Below are 16652 nucleotides of genomic sequence, written 5' to 3'. Positions count from 1 at the left end.
GTGCAGTTCAGATGCACACCAGCAGCTTCTCTGTTTTGGTTTTTAGGATGTGGGTATGCAGACAGGCACATGACTTCAGTTCTATATTTTCACAGACTATGGCATGTTTCTATAGTGCAGAAAAGACAGAAGCAGCAAATAGGGCCCCAGAAAATCTGAATACCATTCCCTCCCTCTCTCCCTCCGTAATTCCCTCTTTACTGAAGGACATGGGTAACACAGACACTCAGTGCATATGCTAGAAGCAAAAGGAGTGCGTCATTCAACACAACTGGACTGAGTGGTCACACTTAAACACCTTCTAACTGTATTAGAAAAGGACTCATTGCAGCAGCCCAAGGACACCAGGCAGTATTGGAATTCTTTAAATATTTCCCTCTAACCTCTGAGGACTGACATTGTATTTCATAGGAGTCTGCCAACTGTTAGGGCACGCTACCATATTATCCCCCACAAAAGCAGGAAGGGCTAAAGAACACTCAATGGCAATTAGTAATATCTATCTTTTCCACTCTTTTACATTTTTTATGCTCTACGTCTTTCTTCGGTTTTCTGTAGCAGTTCTCTCCATCTTTCTGTCTTTCTTTGTGATCCTCTTCCACCAGTTTTTTTCATTTCTGATTTGGCCTTACAATTTATTTTTCTTTGTTCTTTTCTCCCCACCTCCATAGTTGTGCTGTAGTGCATATTTAAGATGCTAACAGCACACAAGAGGATTTTTAGAAGAACACAGCACAGTAGGTGAGCTGCTTATAAAATCCAGATATGCACATCACAGCTGCAGGTGGTGGATGCTGAGTGCATTCGGCAACATATCTGGGGCTTCAACAGAAGCTCATATCCTCAGAAAACGTGGCCCTGAGGTGACGATCTCCTTAGTATCACTGATTTATCCCAGTTTCCCACTAATGCAATTCCAGTGAACTCTATAGGAATAAAATCGGGATAAAACCCGAAAAATCGCAGAAGAATAAAGAAAAATGACACAGAAAGGCTACAAGGGCAGCATTGCTTGTATATTAAAGCAGTTGACTAGAAATAAGGTTTGTGTAGTCCTCTTCCTCCTCAAAAAGAAACCTATGTAAAAATGCCACAAATTAAAAGCCAGTGAATACATTCTGAGTTTGGACTCAGATGCCAATTTTCCACAAAGTCAGTTGCAGTAATAACAATAAAGAAGAGAGAATTTTCTCTGTAACTGTGGCAATATTTTCCAAATACACTCAGGTGAATACAAAATTTAGTATTGTTCTTTTTTTTTTTTTTTTTTTTGACTAGCATATGGCAGTGGGAACTTCAGACAAGTCACAGAGGGCTGAGTTTTGGAGGATTCAATGAGAAAGTTGCTTGAGCTATGCTCAGAATAGTTTTATATTTTAGAAGCAAATACTCTTACTTTCCTAGCATGATTTTGTAAGAGTCATATAACTTCTTTTTTTGGTGTTTATTAACCTTTAGGTTCTGGAAATCTTTCTGTATGCTGAAAGCAAATTACACTGAAATGACAACTATAGAATCATGGCAGTCCCAGTTAGTCCCATGTAATGTAGCTTAAAACAAATAAACCAGAACTGTATCAGTGTGATTTGCAGGAGCAAGATTTCTTTAACAGATTGTATGATTAGTCCAGTCTATGCTATCTATCACTATGTATAATCACGGCATGTAAATGTGACAGTCTGATCAGATTCTACATCCAAATCCCATAATTTTGATTCTTTATGGTAGATCATTTTAATGTAGAATTGCAAGACATAAAATGCTAGACATCTATGTGTTTTCTGTAAATCTTAGACTGTATTCTACCTCTGTAATACCTGAGCACAAACCTGGTTCTTGCTCAGTGCAGTAATCTCACAGGATTAAGTCATACTGTAAATACCAGACAAATTACAATGGGATTAGATGGGCAGTCTGTGTATTTACTCAATACAGCTGCACTCCAGAGTCTTTTCACCACTGGTGTCTATTTATAACATGAATGTTTTTTCCATAAAGTAAATTAACAGAGTTTCTATTTCATATCTCTCTTGCCTTACCATTTGTGACCAACAAGGAGCAGGCAGAATGCTCCTGGAGAGGCCAAGAAGAAAGCTGTTCTTGGTAAAAATCTGCAGGGCAAGATTTATTTTAGATTTATCAGTGAAAAGTCAATTGAAAAGTCTGCATTCATTTTCAGTCAAGGGGAATATAGGGAATATTTTTCTAGGGGTAGGTATGAGACAGCAGCAAAGATTTGCTGAAATTTCTCAGGACTTGCCACATTTGCTGCAGAAATTTCTATATGTTCCAAATCTGGTACTTGTGTATACATCGGTGAGCATAAAACCATTCAACTTACAAAGCTTAACAGGTAGATCTGGTATAGCATAGGGTTTACAGGGGATTTCTGCTCCCTGATGAATAAGAAACATGTTTAATAATGTTCAATATAGTCTGCACTTTGCCAAAATCTCTCTACCATTTCACTGCAATTTTTTATAAACGTCACATAACATCCCTTGTAATTGTTCCAAATTACAAGAATTGTCTTACCCTTTAGATACAAACTTGCCTCCATCCAGCACACAAATACGGTGTTTACTGTATTTTTCTTCTTTCGTAAAACAGTTTATGATTGCAGGCCATAAATACTAAAGCTAAATTAAGCGAAGTGCTGCACCACCTCGTATTCTCAATATCTTGCTAACTCCATCCTCACCTCCACCTTCTGATTTCAGTCATTATTCCTGAGAAGCTGTGGCTGCCCCCTCCCTGGCAGTGTTCAAGGCCAGGTTGGATGGGGCTTTGAGCAACCTGGTCTAGTGGAAGGTGTCCCTGCCCATGGCAGGGGGTTGGAAATAGATAATCTTTCCAACCCAAACCATTCTATGGTTTGCACAGAGATAAATAAGAATAAAACTGCTGTGACTGGGGCAGTGAAGTCCATGAATCAGGAGGAATGCTTTGGATGCCAACTCAAACCATTACCACCAAGCTTCTCCATACTTACACGTTTGCGTATATTTACTCAGCTGCAGAGGTGTGACGCAGGCAACCTCTGCCCATGAAAACCCAGAGGGGGTGTTCTTGTGGGCCCTGAGCGTGCCCCAAAGTGATGTGACCACACTGCAATGAGTAACATTAACACAGTGGCACAAACACAACCAGAAGGGCAGTGTAGAATTCACTTCTCTTCTGTAGCGATATTGTAGCCCGGAAACCAGAACACCTTCCTGTATTGGGTATAAAGCAGCGTAGTTTATCACACTGTATTTAATATGTCACAGCTGCCAAACAGGTGTAATACAGCACTTACACAGCATAAGATCAGCTGTTCTCCAAAGAGAGTTTTTTCACTTTGGCAGGTGTCAAGAATTCAAAGTCATGACCTGATTTTACTGGAGCTGGAGGAGAAAAGGTACTGAGCCCACTTTGCACTCTGACCAAAGGTGTTACAGCTACCTTCCACTGCAAGACGTTGCCTTTGGCACCACTGAATGAGAACGTTTTTTCAACAGAAATACTGGTGCCAGGTTCTGCTTTCATTCATGCCTCCAACTCCTGCTGATTTCATTAGGAGTTTCCATATTTCACTAGCTCAGAAACAGATGTACATTGTGTAAACCCAAATGCATATGGGAGGATTTTATGATACAGCATATGAAAAGTCTATATTGGCTTAAGGTTTTCCTGTACAACTTCCTCCTGTGCTTTTCTCTGTATGTGGGTAATGCATTACAGGTCAAGTTGGTTTTCAGATCGATTCACATTATGGCTTTCCAGCCAGTCACACTGGGATAGCTGAAAGAGGTATCTGGCACAGTGCAGAAGCAGGGAGAGGAATAGTTGGTGCCTCTGGTTGCCATCATACATGCCGTGATCGCTGGCCAAGTTAAGGGCAATCAATGGATCATTGCCAAAAACAGCTACTGTTTGGTTATTTTTCTACAAGCTGTTTGGACAATTACTGCGTCTTAGGACCCATCAGGAAAGGAAGGATGTGATATGGGACACATATGTGGAAAAGTTAGTGAAAACTGACTCCTTTTGCAAGACCAAGGCATGAATTATAATTCTGTAGTGCAGTATGCATACATAAAAATCTTAAAAATATAATAACATGAAGACTAAAGCAATTTTAACAACAATCACTTTTCTTCCTCTTACAAGAAATTTATATAAGGGATTCAGACTTCTGAGGTACTTGATTTTTGCAAGCATTTGATTTAGTAAAATATAGTGAAAGAGATTATTATACGAGGAAAAATTACATCAAGAACTTACTTTCTGCAGGTTCCTTAGATCTTCTGCCACTGGAGGACTTCCTCAAGAGACTTCGTCCTGAGGTAAAGAGGCTGGTTAGTTCCTCCAGAGGACTGGTGGGTGTCCGAGAACGGGAACTGCTCTGAGATGATGACCCGTAGGTACTGACCGAGGCATTTACCATCTTTCCTCCTTCTTGCAATGTGTTTCTGGCTGTAGAATGAGGCACTGATGGAGAGCTTCTTGAAAGACTTCCTGAATGTACAGAGTCATAAGGTGGAGGTCTTTTGAGGCTTAAGGGGGTAAGAGACCTACCCATACTGACAGGAGAAGGTGAGGCAGAGTGACTTTTAGGATAACCATGTGGAGATTGTGTTCTGTATAAGGTAGAAGGATGAGGTGGTGAGGAGGTGTGCCCAGGGGTGCTAGTTCCATGAGATACTGTCTGGTCTTTCTCCAGTTTTTGATGGCCTGGTGTATGAGGTGCCAGTGAAGATGGAGAAGCTCCAGCTTGTTTGATGTAAGACACATTTTCTAAAACGGGAAGCTTTGTGACCTCTAGTGGAGTTAGAGGAGACTCGTCAGAATTCGGGGAACACTGCACTGGTGCTGGTGGGAACACCAGCAGTGGAGGTCTGTGAGAAAGCAGATTTGGAAATGGTGGGGGTATATCACAAAGCAAGCCCTTGGGAGTGGATGGCACTGAAGACTTGGTGAAATCTAGGTCAGGCACTGTGGGAGTAGCACACTGAGAAGAACAAGTGTGATGGTCATATTCATATTGACATTTTGAATCTTGGCCTACATCATCAAATATAGGGTATTTCATCTCCTCGTAGACTGCTTCGCTTTGGTCATCCTCATCTTTTTTGAAGTCTCTGAGAATATTCCCAACCATTTCAATATAAACAGGCTCTTCTTCCTCTGTGTCTGGGGCAGGACTGCTGACCTGCGACAAAGAGGCATCCCTAGTGAGAGTTGTCTTCATAGGGCCATGCTTTTTGATATATGTTTCATCAAAAGATGTGCTTAGCTGAGTGTTTGGATTTCGTTTCGGCTTAGGAGGTGGAATCTTCTTTGTGTATTCATCACTGTGAGGTCTTGGTTTGGCTGACACTGAAAGCAGAACAAAATATAAATTCATCAGAAGTATGTAACACACTTTGTCAACCATAGGATCTCTGCTACAGTGTCATAATTCTGGAATGGGTATCCTAGGAGCAGCCCATTGCTGGTTTTCTCTGGTATTACATCGGTGGAACACTATAAAAATAACACCCAGCGTTAAGTAGCTAGTGAGCACTTCCCTTCCTCTGAGACATCTGTTCTCTCCCAAACTCTTTGGACAGGGGACTTGCCATTTTTAAATATTATGCTTTTCAGATATCACTGTGGGATTTTAAAGATGCAAAGAGTTGCCAAAGGCATAAAACTGAGTATCCAAATGAATTCCTTATGGCTGCAAGAGAACAGTTAAAATCCTGGATATTCATTCTGGAATGACAGTGATGTAACTCTGCAGTGAGACAGCGATGAATCAAGACCTTTTTTATTTATAGTAACTTCTTGCATAAAGCACAACAATTCTCTCAGCACTGACTGAGAAAGAAAACACGCATCTACAAATATTGTAAAATTTGCTGTTGGGATAATGCTAATAATTTATCTGGACTCTATCCTATGAATCAAGGAGACTTCAGTGAAGTCAAGGGGAAACAAAGTATCTCAAAGGTTCAGATCCTTCCCAAACAGGTTATTTCTAGAAATAATAGACCCATTTTGTCTTTGAAATTGTAGGTCAAAAGATTGTGATGAAATTTGTTTGAAATGAGAGGTCAAGGGTTTCTTGGAAATTATCTTTTAGGAATTAAACAATAAAGAAATTAATGGAAATTACATTTTGTTCACTTTGTATAAACAGTTAATAAAACATCACATTAAATGCTGAAGTTAATAAAATGCCACACCAAATGTTTAGGTGAAGTAATTTTTTTATCCTAAGTGTACTCAAGAAACTTCAGAAACAAAATTTACCACGTACATGAAAATGAATTTATATTCTTATAGGGTAAACAGTTCTTGCATTGAAAGCCTTGATACCTCATTGGTAAGTTTCTCAATCTAAAAAAAAAGTCCTAAACTACAAGCTAGTTTAGAATGGCAGCTTTCCTATCTTTCCAAACCTTGCTGCTCCTTGCAATTCACTGCCACAGGTCTGCCACTGCAAACTCGGCACTCAGAGAAATTTGCCGACACATTCGGCTCACCCATCAGAAAACAGCCAGCAAATTTCTAGTGTTAAACCAAGTAGGTGGTGTTCATGGAGTTAAAAGACCTCAAACATATTATTAAAGCCAGCAGCAAGGCACTGCTTTGCCAGCTGGAAGACAGTATTTTGACACTCCATGAGGACGCTGGCTCAGAGCTGGAAGACACCTGCACGACAGCATCTTACTAATGTGATTTGGTCACTATCAGAAGAGGATTCAAACATAATATTATCACTTTGTCACACTTCTGCTTTGCTCTGCTAAATAACCTCTCTTCAGTTCTTATAAGGCATAGCAGTGAAGGCAGATGTTAAACAAGATTCTAGTTTTGTTTAGGAATAAGAAGCTGTGAACGTATGCGTGTGCATATATATGAAGTAATGAGACCACTCTTTGTTAACAGCATTTGTTTAACCTTAATGTATTACTAAGGTATAACAAAAACAAAAGAAAAAGAAATCTTGTCAGAAATAATAAAAAAAAAACCCACCAAAAAACAAAACAAACACCAACCTCAAAAAATGATATTATGCTTTCATGATGGTTCCAATTAATGTGTTCCACTTTGCAGCAGGCTAGGGACATGCAAAAGCTACCACAGATAAAAGTATTTGGTAGCTTGATAGTTTTTCACTATGTGGATATATCCTAATGCACTTTAAATTTGTCTTTTTAATTAACCTAAATTAATTTTCTTGAATGTATTAGGATAGACTTTTGGGAATGAGATGTAGGCTACCAGAATCATCTGGGCTTTGCAGAAAATATTGCTCCTGATGTATTTGACAATACTAGCAGATTTTTCTTGCTGTGCTTCCAGCTAAATGACAATTTACATTCTGTTTAGTCTGTTATTTGTATATTACATTCGTATACATTCTATTGACATAAACTTGATCTCAATCCTCTCTCTATACCTCTGTTAATTTGCTTTACAACCCTGGCAAAAGCAATCTTCTTCACACTGGTGTCATTAAAACGACGAGACAGTCAATGAGTCTGACACAAACTGCCTGACCGTTTCTAAACATATCGGCCAGGACCCGAACTCTACAGTAGACTGGCTAAAGGATTACAGACTTTGCTGCATTTGAAAACTGTGTTTTGTACACAGAGGCTTCTTGCAGTCTTCAGTTCCTCATGCATCATGCTGCCATCCTTACTGGATACCTGAGATACAAATGTTTCCCGCTGCTCTGCCTTACTCAGACCCCTGTTCCCTGCGCTGTCTTTCACATCTCTGTGCTCTGTCTCATAGCCATATCCCCACTCTTCCATCTCTTTATTTGGAGAGATGTTAATGACGGACAAAATAATCGAAAGGTGCTTTTTTGCTGCAGATCATTCAAGGCTAGTGTTAACTGATATTTTTGCCTAAAAATAGCTAAAAGTAAATATTTTTTTTAGATATTAAGAGTATGCTGTTTTCAAACAAATTTCTAGAAATAGCATATATTGCCTCTTCCCTCCTTCTGTTTTCACAATTTTTATCCAACTGAAAAGGTTCTGCCACGTGGTCTGGACCTGTCCTTAGACATTGGGGCCATTCACAACTTATTACTTTACAGAAAAGGAAATGAGAAATGTCATGGAAAAATGATTGACATTCTGACATCTAGTAAATACTTGTAAAGTATTTTTGCATGGGTTGAAATTAAGTACTGCAGTGACACACACAGCATTCTCATCTGCCGTTGCATGATATGTAGCATTAGCCTAAAATATCTTGGTGACATTATCAACAAAAAGGTCAAATGACCCAGTCTTGCTGTATGATACTCAGGGTAAAATATGACAAGGTGAAAGACTTACTTTCCATTTTCTATTAAAAGCATTTTTTCCTCTGCCACAGTTTATTTTATTAAAGCATCTATTTCCAGGAGATTGCATGTTACTGAGGTCTTCTTCCCTCCTTTACAAACCAGACTTTTCAAACTAAAATTTAAAACTAAATGCTTTAAATATTTTTTAAACCTTATAATGGTATAGACGTACCTCCTATATGCTACACAGAGCAGGAACATTTGGTGCTGTAAGACTTTCTAGAGAAAATACACAGGTAAATGGATAGTGTAAATATCAAAGGAATCTTTTTATCATGACTAGGAACAGAGGAACCGCTCAACACCTACCAGGAATCCCCTCAGCTGAAGTGGGGCATTCAGGAGGCAAACTGAATTAGCCTTGAGAAGACTATGATGCAAGATGCTTATCATGTTTATTCAAGAAAGGTTTCTATTCTGAAACACAGATCTATAGCAAGGGCTGAACTCTATGGCACACCTGATAATGGAATATGGATCATGAACTACTGCTCCAGCCCAGAACAACAGAGAAAAAATCCATCAGGAATTCTGCAACCAAACAGAGCTGTACAAAGCTAATGAAAGGAGCAGGGAGTGATTGTACAGTTCCTGTGCTACCAACATTTGGCAGGGATAAATATGCATGAATGCAGAAGCCCTGGCAAGATCCCATAGCCAATGAAAGGAGATTATTTGGCGATCTCCAGAGAGGAACAGGCAAGATTGCTTTAAGTACTTGACATTTATCAGGCAGAAAAAGCATTCGGTGCCTGCTGGGAACATAAACTCCTATGAAAAGCAAACCATGCTGACATATTGGTGATACACATACTGCTGTGTTGTCTGCTGTAAACATGGGGTAATTAAGTGCTTTTCAACATGGATTGCCATATCCTTGGTGCAATTGTCACCAGTAACTTGCCTTGAGACTCTGCCATTCGTATGTCAGAGCACACGGGGCCTGATCCAAAGATGAACGGAAGAAATGAAAGTGAGCACTATTTCTGTCCCTGCCAGGTGCAAGTTCCCTTGAACACCCATGTCAAAGTGCACCACAAAGCTCTTGTGAGTGCTTCTATTACAGACACATAGAAACGCAAGAGACCGCCATGTCTGCGAGGAGTTCGAGCAGACCAGAGGCAATCAGAGGAAGATAGCTCAGCAACTGCGATGTGGTCCTCTGCCCTCACGGGAGCTGCCCTGGCTGTGGAGGCTGCAGGAACTCGGGGTGCTACGCTAGTGCCTCCTTTTTTGCATCAGAACCACCCAAACTACCACAGCTGATAAGCTGGAGGCACAATGATCCTTGCAAACAAAACAGAACTTCATGGAGTTTACGCTGCTTGAGCAGGAACTCTCTGTGTTTAATAGCATCCTACTACCAAGCAATTATCTAGCTCTAATAAACTGCAAGTGAAACAAAACATGCAGGCTGTAATAACTTCAGTTCTCATCTAGAAGCAAGCAGCACAGTGCTTAAAATAGCCTTACGGAAGCCCTACTGAATAAGCAGAATATGACATTTTTGAAATGAGATATTTGTAGCGCAAAGGTTATGCATAGCTTTCAGACATGCCCAGATAATCTGCCTTTCATAGTTAATTTTGGAAATACAGAATGCTTCTGGTCATCTCATCCTTCTGAAGTATTTTTTTACTCTTTAAGGAGAGACTGAAATATTAAAATGTGTTATGAGATTATTTTTTATTATTTGCTCACTGTATAAGGAATAAGTGAAAACGTCTGAAAACTAAAATGTATTTTGACATTTTCTATTGTCCTCTGTGTGTTTACCAGCTTTTGCAGTTCAGAGACCAAGCCGATTTATTGTGCTGTTCACCGTAACAAACAGAATAAAAAATTATGCAACAGAAAAATTCTTCCCTTTCAATTTCTACGAAAGTCTATAGCATTCAATTTCTTTCTAAATGAAAGAATGATTTGGGGCCTAAAAATTTTTAAAATTCTTAAAAATGTTACTTTAAATGCAAAAGGAATTAATCTTCCTGTATTTTGAGGAGTACTTCTTTCAAAAGAGCCTCCAGGAGTGAAAGGAAATAAAATTTCTTTAATTAAACCCTGAACGTGCTGGATACTGAATCAAAGATGCACAGATTCTGATTTACATCACATAATTCAACAGAGAAAATCTAGCTCCAGGGTAGCACAAACCTATATATATATCCATGTGTAAGTTCAAGACTATGGGTAACCCCACTGGCTTTAATGAAATGAGCTGCTTGTTCAAAGTTGCACATGATCTTAAGTGCATCTGTGCACCAGTGCTTATATTGAGTTGGATTTCATTATCTCTGTAGAATGAAGTTTGAATATCTTAGTGAAACGGAATTTTAAAAGGCACAGTCCCCTGAACTGTGCAAAAGATCGGCGCTCAGGAGACTTGAGTTTAATTCATCTCTTTGTCACAGGCCACAGGGCCTCATCTGTCATTTTACCCCTTAATGCCACTTTTCATCATCTATCTTTTGCCAGTTCAGACTCTAAAGCATTTTACACAAGGTTTATATTTTATTTGTTTATATCAATCCTTGCACAGTGATTCCCATCATTTTAAAGCAACAGTAGAAAACAAAAGCAAATTTAAATATATCTATTGGAGACGTGCAGCGTTGAACATACATCTTTTATTGCCCAAGGAATTTTTGAAGGCAAATGCTCCTACACTGTGAAAAGCCATAAAATATACACACAAAGATGCATCTTAGCAAATGACTATATAAACTTCACCACTAGACTGAAGTAACATCAGAGCACGTATCTTTGTCAAAGTAACATCAGAGCATGCATCTTTGTCACGAAAAAATCCTGGCTCTCAAAATAGCGTTGTCCTCATGGACACAAGTCCTTTCCCTGCAGGTTACTTTTTCCTTTTCTAAAAGATGCTAGTAGGAAAAAGCAAAGAGGGAAGGAACATGGAAGGAATAAAAGAACCATCTGATTCATTCAAACAGCTTTGCAAGCAATAAGTGGTTTCAGCACAGTGATTTCATGCAGGGCATATTTCTTCCCCCTCCTGAATCTATTAGCACTTACTGGAAATCATTTGGACATTTAAAGAGGACAAAACTATACTGAAAATTAAAAGGACAAAAAGACAGTGTCATAAAATAATACTGATGTTCTACCTGGATATCTCAAGGCTATGATTAAGGAAACTTCTTCAAAAGTAGTCAGGTCCCTTTATTTTGGCTACAACTTCTTTCAGCTCTTAAAATGATTGATTTCTGCTCTAATTCAAAGTGGTGGAAACCTCGTGGCTTCAGTAACAGTATCCCAGAATGAAACACGAGGATAGCAGAGAGCAGAATTGGGCCCTGAGTTAAATTCAGTTCTGTGTTAATCCAACAGTACAACTACTGCAACTGATAGGCACCGTGGTTGAAGACACGCTGCTGCCAGGTTCAGCTTAGGGCTGTGTACCCGGGCCACAAAACCAAATTCTCAGCCCCAACACCATGGCTCCTTTCAAGATGTATCTGCCAAGGTAGCCATACCTGCCTGGGATTCACAAAAGCCAGCCTGCTGCACTGACTGCCCTGCTGCCTGAGCCTCCTCCCCGCACAGCAGGGGCTGCAGGTCCTTTGCTCTGTGTTACCAAGACGAGGACAAACACAGAGATGCCAGGACGTTTCAAAAACTCTGGAATATCGGCATGCTGGAGAGAATCCCTCCCCAAACTGCCATGCTCCAGAGCAGACCAGCTTCCAGGTTTTCTCCTCCACAGCCTTCCACTTCTCTGTGCACCTGCCTGACGTACTGAGCTCTGCTTATTACACCTTCCTGCAGTGAAAAGGTCTCCAAAAGCTTTGAGAAAATTACTGAGTCTTCTTCTGAATGTCCAGCCTTGTGCTTTCATGTATTTTGAACTTCACATCCTAGTTCTTTAAAGAATGACTAATTGATGTCCCTGATTTTTCCAGATGACATTGAATAGGCAAAGAGAGAGAGAAAAGAGAGAGTTTGAGAAATAATTACAAATTATTTGCAGTCAGGCCTTTCTGTACTGTTCACTGAAGCTAAAAGTTATTGTCGGTTGGCACAGCCCTGGAAAGGCAGAAAAAGCAAGATTTTGGATAAGTAAGAAAAGTCAATTTGAAATATACTCCTTTTGCAGGAAAGCTGGTGAACTGAGTGCAAATGAAGGCAAACAAAAAATCTCACAGCAACTTCTTTTATGTTGCAATTTTTTCAGAGTTTCCATTTAGAAAAATATCCTTGAACTAACATGCCCAGACAGAAGGGGACAGGATCTATGGCATTACATGGGTGTAAGTTACAGCAGTTGCAGTGGAAGCAGGCTTTGAGGAGGGAGAGGTGGGAGGATTACTGGGAAAGTGGGAATCTGAGTGAAGGATCCTCACACAGCCTACACATGCAACCAATATTGCTGAAGTGCTGGTTTGTTCTGTCTCAGATAGCCTAGAGTCTGCATATGCGAAACAGATTTTGCAGCCAGTGCAACACTAGCAATAAAAAATTCTGTAACTATATATAATCTGAAGGAAATCTAGATATAGAAAGGCAATTGGCACAGGAAGTTATCAATTGCAAGCATGATCAGATGAATTACATGAAGAGTGTGCAAACAGAACTACTGAATTATGCTTGCAGAGAAATTAATTTACAAAGCAAATGTGCTTATTTGTTGGTGGCTCCAGTGCTCTAATACAGGAACCTATACAGAATCAAAGCACTGAAGAGTTAAACATGGTCACAACAGAGTATGGAAAAACAGCCACAGATCAGCAATGTGAGTAAAGCCCTTCAGTTTTAAAGCAACATTTATGGTAACTTGACTGTCTTCTTGGAGATGAAACTTGAACAGCTTTCGCAGTTTTACTGTAAATTAACTGTTATCGCTCTATTCTTTCAGCTACCCACAAACTGACTGCATTTCACACTGAGAATGCTGGGCGACATCAGCCCCCTCCACCCCCTGCACAGCATCTTTGTTGCAGTGCAGCTATTAGAGCCCAGTTCTCATATAGCTGTCATCCCGTGCTAGCTGCCCCCTCTCCCTCTCTGTAGCTACCGAATTCCCCGAATACCATGCAGAAGATGGTGAGGCTCTGTATTTTGACTGACCGAGTTTCTACAGGCTGAGCTGCATGATGACTGCAAGTGCAGCAGCATTTCTGTTGACCTGCAGAAAGGTCTCTTTTCTGCTCAGAAAGTGATGCTTCTGGATATGTGTGAAGAATTAAGTCCCACCAACACATGCCTTAGACACCTACGTCATAGGAGCTTGGTATGTAGTGGACACTACTATGATACCAGTAAGCCTTTGAAGGCTGAGCTGCTTATTCATGTATTATTTGCTGCCCAAAGGGCACTGAAGGCCTCTGTAGTATCATTTGGCAATGCTCATGTAAACAAAGGCATGCTCCGGTCTGAATGCAACTCCTGGCTTCTCAGGAACAGTACTACTGCTTACTAGCTGTCATAGCTGAGGGAGATGACCTGGGAAATCACTTGCTGGACTTTCACGAACTTCTTGGAGGAAGGTATGGTACAGAGGCTTTCTGACCCAGTACTCAGCGACACTGAATGAAAGTGATCTCTGCAAGAGTTCCTGGCTCTGAGTGATGTCTAAATCCAGTACCTGCACCCAAATAGTGGACTCTGAATGATTTACAGGGAAAATGAGAAAAATGGAAATCAAACTAGAGAAAGAGCAAACGTTTAATGAAACAGTCAGTTTAGCTCACCTACTTCATTTATCTAGAAAAATACTCTGTATTTGCTCGCTAGATTTAATTGTTGCTTTGGCTCACAAACATCCTGTCCAGAACACTAGCAGTGACTATATGCAAAGACTTGAATAATTTGGCTGGAGATATGAGACTTAATTTTTTAGATCTACAGTAATGCCTATCTTCTACTTACAGATACAATAAGTAGGTCAAATCCATTATTTGCTTGCATAAGTAGCAATCTGTTTGTCGAGCTTCTAAAGTAATTTCAGGCCATTAAATCAAGCTGGCAGACCTACCGAGGTGATATTGTGCATAATACTGACCTGTTGGTGACTCCAACAAGAAACTTATTGTGTCCAACTATTCCACAGCCCCACAAATGCTACTGTGCTTCCCCAGTGTCTCCCATCAGCGACAACAAACTAAGAGATTTCACCAGCCTCCTCTTCCCCAGAACTGTTGTGGGCTTTGTACAGTTCTTTTCCTTGAGGCCATTGTATAAAATGCCTCTTGCTGCTGCTGAGCGACACATCCGGCAGGCCCTTCCACCATGAAGCTCACATTTCAAAACAAAGCACAAGACTGATTGCAGGGATCAAATGAGTCACCACAGCAGGAGCATCAAGAAAGCAAATAAGCCCCAATGAACAAGAGTTCATCTAAAGGGGCACTCTTGCCTCTACCCAAAGGACACAAGGTGACCCTGTAGAAGCAGCTTCTGTAGGTTGTCACTGAGCATCTTTTGGGTGAATATGATGATCGTCAGAGCAGCTCACAGGGAGGCAACAGTGCCTGGAGATGTAACAGCTCTGTGGTCAGAGGGTGAGTGTTACTAAAATACTCAATGTAATCGGCTTTAGGAAAAGAGCCTCACAGCTATTCATTTTACTTCCATCTCCATAGGGGTGACTCCTCTCTCCTCCTCAGCTCTAAATAAAGTGTTGACAAAATTAGAGACAAACCACACGTTATCAGCTGCCTCCCACTAAGAGCTTCTCTGTGCGCCTGGCATCTACCATTTCATCTTGCATTTATTTCCAGAGTGGTCTAGTGAAACTGGTGAAGCCTGTAATAGTGTTGATCTATAAGGTCATGCAGCCTGGCCTAACCACCATAAATTCACCTGGTATAGCTGCAGTGTACGGTACTATTTTCACATGCAGTTCCAGATGAGCTTTGGGAAAGCCCTCTGCTTTTTTTAAATGCAGGCTTAACCTCATTGTGCCACCTGAGAAGTGAGATTGAGGATGAAAACACAAAGATGGAGCACAAAAAAGGAACAGAGGAATTGCTGCCAGAAGCTTTTCCTACCTCACCCATGACTGCAGAACCTGTTCAGTTCAAATCACAGGCAGAACTAGTGGGAGCAAGAAAAAGACTTGATTAAAAACTAGCACCCTGCAAAAAAGGGAAAAAAGACCAAGAAGCAGAAGACGGAACAATGAGGAAAACTGGAGCTCTCTAGAAAAAATGTTTGGAAAGTTGAGGTAAATGAAAGGCAATTAAAGTAAGAGCAGTATCACAGACTAAATGATCTTAGACAAGAAGGGAAGAAGGTGGCATCAACTACCAGCCTATGACTGGAGAGAGAAAGCAAAGATCATTATTTGCTCCCAAAAGCTCTTTACATGAATCAGCTGTGTATTTATCTCCCATTGTCACTCCCACACTGTGTTTTCAGTGAGCACACACGCAGCCCTCCCCTCCTCTTCTCTTCCCCTTTTCCTCCTTCCCTTCCATTTTCCCCTTCTCCTTCCTATTTACTTATAATTTGGAGCCATCCCCTAAGCCAGGCTTAATGGTTCGATTAAGTCAGACACAACAGCACAGGTGTAGGGACAAGCCAATGCTGTTTTTGCCAGTGAAAAGCCAGTGACTGCTGAAATTGTTATCCCAGCCAGCATTCTCAGATAACGCATCTTATCCTTTCTTTTACCAGCAACTTTTCATGGCAAGAAATGTTCCTTTTTATCTGATCTTGCAGCTGTTCAGAAGACTGAACTAGCATCTACTCCCACTGTCCCTAGGACATATGGATGCAACCACACTTTGAGCAGTTGCACCACCACAGGAAACCAGAAGCTATTGCTACAACCCAATGTTTATAGCCTGCTTCCTTTTGCTGTTGCTCAGAAGCAAATCTCTTTGCAGGAATTCGTCCATACCACTGAGGCACAGCCTCTAGCACAGGACAGCACAGGGCAGCCTAAGATCTGAGAGTTGTTACCTACCATCTCCTGGGACTGTCTGTGCTGTAAACCAATGGAATTCAGCATTTCACAGAGCTGGACCGTAATTACAGCCCAGATTTTGCCATCCTTATTCATATACTGCAGCATCAGTGATACCAACAGGAGGCTGGGAAAGGGAACTTGAGCAGTTCCTCTGCTAAGAAGCTGCTTGAAGTCCTCTTTTCCACAGTGACTGCCCTGAGTTCACAAATGAAACCCTTCCAGATGTGTGGAATTTCACATTAAGAAAGGACAGTATTCCCTTCTCCACTCAAAAGCCTCTTTCTACAGTGCCATTTACAAAAGCACTCACACATGTCCAATTAGCCCAAGTTTTGACTGTGAGCAAAAATACTCTGATCATATGTTGGTTGGAAACTACCT

At 40.6% G+C, this 16652-nt stretch overlaps 1 protein-coding gene across 1 annotated transcript in view; it reads right to left on the bottom strand.

Annotated features, from left to right (window-relative positions):
• The window catches only part of NYAP2 (neuronal tyrosine-phosphorylated phosphoinositide-3-kinase adaptor 2), a 130561-nt gene that overhangs the window by 48600 nt on the left and 65309 nt on the right, over nt 1-16652 (bottom strand). Inside the window, exon 3 of the mRNA XM_086468414.1 lies at nt 4267-5361. Coding sequence (XP_086324540.1) covers nt 4267-5361 — 1095 coding nt within the window. The remainder of the gene's footprint in view (nt 1-4266; nt 5362-16652) is intronic.

This window comes from Leptosomus discolor, chromosome 7 (assembly GCF_034619465.1).
Source record: "Leptosomus discolor isolate bLepDis1 chromosome 7, bLepDis1.hap2, whole genome shotgun sequence".
Taxonomy (NCBI): Eukaryota; Metazoa; Chordata; class Aves; order Leptosomiformes; family Leptosomidae; genus Leptosomus; species Leptosomus discolor.
Note: the sequence above shows the minus strand (reverse complement) of the source record. Positions and strands in the feature narration are given on the sequence as shown.